Raw genomic sequence first — 5,606 nt, 5'->3', positions numbered from 1 at the left:
CGGTCGGTCCTGCGGCGGATGAAACCTGTCAGCTGCTAACGCGTCAAATGTGCACAATTCACACTCGAACTGGTCTCAAACTCACAAAATAAAAGAGGACGAGGGACTGGAGGAAAGAAAGCACAAGCAGATCAATGGGGAGCGGCGGCAATGGATCCAACAGTTCAGAATCAGCAGAGGAATATCAAACAACCAAACCAATAAACTGCCGCAAATTGCCTCTACGATTGCCAGTATCAAAAGGTGCACATAATTTAGCAAATATATACAGGATAACATGCAGCCATATTTTCCTACAATAAGATGAGAATATATTGTTTTCGAACTTGAAGAAAAAAGATGACCTCGTCATACAAATAAGCATAGCATCCATGCTGTTATGGGGTAGTCGTTACATGCTGGTTTAATTTAGTTCTACTGAAATGTCATTATGTGACTGCTGAAACGACTGCCAGATTTCCCGCAAAACGAGATAAATCATCGACAAACTACGCTAAACTCAACCTTCTCCAGGTTTTCTCCAAAATGAGAGCTCGACAAACTACCGCCTGCTGCCCTGCAACTATTACTTCCAGGAATCCTGAACCATAAAGAAAAAAAAATTAGGGAAATTCGATTCAACATGGAAAAGAATGACTCATGTAGAAAATAAAAAACTGAGTAAACAGAAGGGCTATTACAGTCCATCTATCTCACCACCAAAACTGAAACAGAAAGTGAGTTGGCAACATGTTTACTTTAGAGCACAAAATTACATCATTATCATTTGTTTGAAAATAACAAGCTTCAGATTCAGACTATCGGTTGCTGATAATATTTGATAAAAAAGAAAAGAGAGTTCATCATTACCACCAGGAAACATAAAGCATCCTGACACTGCCGATGACAATTGATGACTAATAGTGGATCAACAAAGAACCATCAGAGATAAGAGAATATGAGACAGGGTCCTACGAAATAGTACAGAGAGATACATACGCTGTTAGCTTGATATTCATTCACCACTTCTAGAGGCAAATAACCAGATCATCTGGCGCTTCCATGTCACCCTTCTTGCCTGAAAAAAAAACAAGTTTTCTTCGTCAAGCTACAAGAACGTGAATAACAAAGAGAATTCTAACCCACAACAATTTGTAACTGTATAAAACAACCAAGTTTTCTTGTCCTCTCACTAACGCAAGGCAAAATCTTTGATTAGGGCAATCAACAAAGCAATCTTTGATTACGTTTGTGCTTTGCTGAATGTGAACTAGTGAATAAAAGAGGAACGTCTCGGCTTATCTTAATGCCAACATAAGATTTTCACTAGACAACCATGTATTCTGCTGTTGCTTTTAAATACTTGGTTTATTTGCTTTTAAGTAAAGGCAATCTTGTTGTTTTAGAATCAGTAATAAGTGTTACATATAACTATTCTATAGATAAAAACATGTACCGCGGTACCACAATTTAGATTGGACTTGACTACTGTTCCAGAGAGGCAACCTTCAGTAGCATGTCTTCAGGTTCAAGCAAAAAACTTGGTCGCAGGAAACCAACACCCTAGCAGATGTGTGAAATTGGTTACTGCTCCCCTGAATTTAGTCTTCTAGATGTACATGCACGAGGCTTATTCTAATTTCCTGGTAGAGTTTATATGACCAATTTAAACCAAATACTATTCCTGACCAGTCCAGTGTGTGACAGATGATTTGAATTAATTAGACCAATAAAGCAACTTTAGTGTTTCTCTTGCTCACCTATTTCCAGAGAAGGAACCAATCAAGTAAATCTGAAACTTAACTCTGTTTTGTACATGATCTAAGATATCATTAAATAAAGAAAAATAAGTAAATTAATTGGAGATCATCAGCATATAAATGCTTAATCTGCAGAAATAAGAAAGTTAATTGGAGATCTGAATCTGCTTTCCAGTTTCTTGCAAACCATTTTTATTGTCCAGAACATATATCTAAATTAATTGAATATCATCAGCATATAAATGCTTAATCTCCAGAAATAAGAAAGTTAATTGGAGATCTGAATCTGCTTTCCAGTTTCTTGCAAACCACTTTTTATTGTCCAGAACATATATCTAGATTTATTTGCTCGACAAAATAGGACATTTCTTTCCATCATTTATTTGATATGATCTAAACAATCTATATGGTCAGCAAGTTTTACTTCAACATTAGAAATTTGGAATTGTCCTTTGCGATTGGTCATGACTGCTCCAGTTCATGCATGTTGTTTTCTTTTTTTCTTTTTAGTGTCTTAGTCAGCAATAAACCTAGCTGCCTCCCCTGCAGGTCATCCCGGCCACCGCTGGTGACTCTCACTGTCGCCACCTACCAGTATTCCAGGTACAACTCTCAAGATGATTCAGAATCCATGGCCTTAAAAACCATAATACATTGTCTTTCTGTTCTCATGATGCAGCCTTAGTGATATTTACCCTATAAATGGAGATGCATTGTTGGTAAAAAAATATTAGTTGTTCAGGTCAAGCAAAGCTTCTTATATTATGTTTCTCGACATCTGTTTGTAAGGTATTTAATTTGGGTTGAACTTTGTTTTCCCATTTATGCATCTGTAACAATTCCTGTTACTATCTTCAACAATTCTAATATTTGTTACTATCTATAAGAGAAGTGCCAGCGGACAAGACTGCTCACATAGCAGGTTATCAGAATTCAACACAGCTCACTGCTCACATAGCTCAGCACTGATCAGAGGAACAAAGTTTATTTAGAAGCCCAAATTTGGGTGGTCAGTTGAATTAACAAGTAGTACAATAGCCATTAACTGAAAAAAAACATCCTTAAGATATCTTATGAGACAAATTATAGACATTGTGGAAATAACATGTAGGGGTGGTCATTTCAATAAAGAAGTGGACATAGAGCCATTAATTAAAAACTACATCCTTAAGTATCTTGTGAACCAAACTAAAGAGATGCGGAAATAACATTTAAAACATGTGGTGTAAATTTCAAATTCCCAGATACCGAATAGCTCTATACTTGTTTTAGATTTTGCCCTTAACTGCAACAGGTCACCAAAGAATAAGAATACTGATGCTAGCTTACTTAAGAGATACATTACGTCCCACGCATGATTTAAGTGACATATACGTAGAGTTTATGAACATGTAGTACTTGTGTGAGTAAACATTATTTCATCTTCAGAGAAATGTACCGTTGCAATCACGTAACCAGAGATGATTTGGCAAATAATTAATGGTAGCATGCTGACAAGATTTTACCCATCACAAATGTTTCATCCATTTGCATGTTTTCACATTCCAATAAACAATTTTGTCCAAGGTTCCAATAACAAAATAATGCACCAACACAAACAACTGAAAGCAAGGAGATTTCAGTAGCGGTTAATAGCAATCAGGTGACTAATTACCTGTTGTTGGGATCCGGCTAGCTCCGAGCCACGGTGGAAGCACACATGGTACCAGAGAAAAGTAGTCGTCTTGAAGCGGAGAGGCCCCAATCACCTTCTCATTGTGCATGTCCACGACGACGACGTGCTCGCCGACCTTGAGATGGACGGCGCCGGCGTTGAGCGGGTCGAGGACGGCGATCTGTGGCGTCGGCGAGTTGTGCTGCAGCTGGTAGCCTCCATCCGCCAAGACCAGCCTGAGCTCCACCTGCTGCTCCAGCTTCCAGGCGCTGGCCTCGTCATCGAGCGCGAAGGAGCTGAGCAGAAATGGGCCGCCCGGAGTGATCTCATCATACCGCAGCCTCCCCTGACTGACCCCAACGCGGCGGTACTTGGCCACCTCCAGCATGAACTTGACATTTTCCTCGGCCTTGCTGAAATCTCCACCCTCCGCAGGCGAGACGCGTGCAGGCAGCACGCTGCCGCTGGGAAGCTGGATGCCGCAGATCTCCGGCGGGTCGCCGAACGGGTCGACGGAGACGACGCCCAAGGTCAAGTCGACCCACCACAGGCGGCCGCCGAAGGCAACCGTCTCGTGGTTCACCTGCATCCTGCGCGGGAGAAGCGACCGGCTTGGTACGCTGTTCAACACCGTCTTCCACTCCCCTTCATCCGAGAGAAAGCGCTCGAGAGCGCGGCCATCGAAGACGAGCTCGGCCACGGCGAACCTGCCAGGCGGCCCGCGCCCGCTCCCGCCATCGGCCTGGGTGAGGAGGCCCATGTGGTTCTGCAGAAGGATACTCCTCGAGCCAGCGATGTCCGGCAGGCGGAGCATCTGGCCGCTGACAGGGTTGCAGACGAAGCGATGGATTTCCATGTCCTCGGATAGATCCCAGGAGGTGCAGGGTGCCTCCGCCTGGCCATCCAAGTAGTTGAGGAGGAGGTGGCCGTCGCCGCTGGCCGCGCGAACGTCGCCGCCGAGGAGTTGTACGATGTTGCTGTAGGGGGCGGGGCGTTCCCTGGAGCCGAGGAGGTGCGCCGGGGCGGAGATGCTCGAGATGCCCGGAGGCGCGACGGGGCGGAAGCACGCGCCCGGAGCCGACGACGATCTGTCGACCAGCGAGGAATAGTCAAGGATGGCCCATGGTGGGTGCGAGGAGGTGGCGGTGGAGAGGGAGCGGCGGAGGTTGCCGGAGACGGCGGCGGAGAGGGGTAGGAGGCGGCGGAGTGACATGGCGGGGGACGGTGGGATAGTTTCGTTTGGCTCTCAAAGATTCCTCTTTTTTGTTCTGGGTCTGCCCAGGCCACTGTACACTCCTGTAGCACGCAGCTGCTAGCCTCAAAAGGCTGCGTGCCAATTAGACCAACTAAATTTGAATTTAAAACCCTCCGTGACTTCGAATTCCAAAACATATGTAGACTGCAACCTATTTTTGCGGACGGCCCGGTGCATTTCGGCCACCCAAAGTGACCGTCTTTGTCCATTTGGATCGGGCTGCGGATAGGGAAATCGGCTGAGTGACCGTTTGCGTTTGGGGTGTCCACATCGGCCCGACGCAAAAAAAAGATTTTGGACTATCAAGCTCCTTTAATGGTGATAAACATCACATCGAGCCCTGTCGTCGGCGATTAATGGTTCCCGCGCGAGGGTGGTGGGTTCCTCGCGCAACCGATCGATTGGGTGTTTCTCGCCTCACCATGTCTATAAAAGGATGGCGCTGCCGGCTGACTAGGGAAAACCACCAACAAACCCTAGCAAGCATCTACGGGTTGTACACCGCCAGGAGACCACCATGTACACCCGTCAGGACAAGCTCTATGGGTCGTACCGGGAGGGCATGAGGGAGCAAATGTAGGAGGCGGCACGCGTGTCGTCACCGAGGACGAGGAGTGCACATTCCTGGAGTCGCCCGACCGCCAGCTGGCGGTAGAGACCATCAGAATCATCCAGACGGAGCACGCGAGGGCAACGCCATGCTCGGCAAAGCAAGGGCTCAACTGCGGGAGATACAGGAGGCCCCGCGCGCCTTGCGTGGGTCGCCATCAGCCCATCCCGCGGACACTGTCGTCCTTGATGACGACATCGATTTCGGTCCCTACGACAATGACGATGGCATAAGGGTGACGGACAAGCAACGGGTGATGCTCACTTCGTTTGAGAGCGTCCCGCAGGACGTCGATCGCCGGGCAGCAGAGGCGCAAGCTCGCGTCGAAGCCCTCGCCGGTGGTTCACC

General features: G+C 46.3%; 1 protein-coding gene across 1 annotated transcript; it reads right to left on the bottom strand.

Moving 5' to 3' along the window:
- Positions 1–215: 215 nt before the first annotated feature.
- On the bottom strand, positions 216–4,606 carry LOC124658225. The gene is made up of 3 exons (XM_047196620.1): positions 3,394–4,606; positions 979–1,057; positions 216–580 (listed from the first exon to the last, which is right to left on the bottom strand). The coding sequence occupies exons 1-2, from the start codon at positions 4,604–4,606 to the stop codon at positions 1,008–1,010; spliced, it is 1,263 nt and encodes a 420-aa protein (XP_047052576.1). The 3' UTR covers positions 216–580; positions 979–1,007.
- Between the last annotated feature and the right edge of the window lie 1,000 nt (positions 4,607–5,606).

This window comes from Lolium rigidum, chromosome 5, assembly GCF_022539505.1.
Source record: "Lolium rigidum isolate FL_2022 chromosome 5, APGP_CSIRO_Lrig_0.1, whole genome shotgun sequence".
Lineage (NCBI taxonomy): Eukaryota > Viridiplantae > Streptophyta > Magnoliopsida > Poales > Poaceae > Lolium > Lolium rigidum.
The sequence above is the reverse complement of the archived record's forward strand: the minus strand, read 5'-3'. Positions and strand labels throughout refer to the sequence as shown.

Excerpts from the sequence above, each read along its gene's own strand:
- LOC124658225 (XM_047196620.1), bottom strand. The coding sequence starts at position 4,606 with ATGTCACTCCGCCGCCTCCTACCCCTCTCCGCCGCCGTCTCCGGCAAC. Across the intron at positions 1,058-3,393 it reads TAGCCGGATCCCAACAACAG|GCAAGAAGGGTGACATGGAA; the intron begins GTAATTAGTCAC and ends TTTTTTTTTCAG.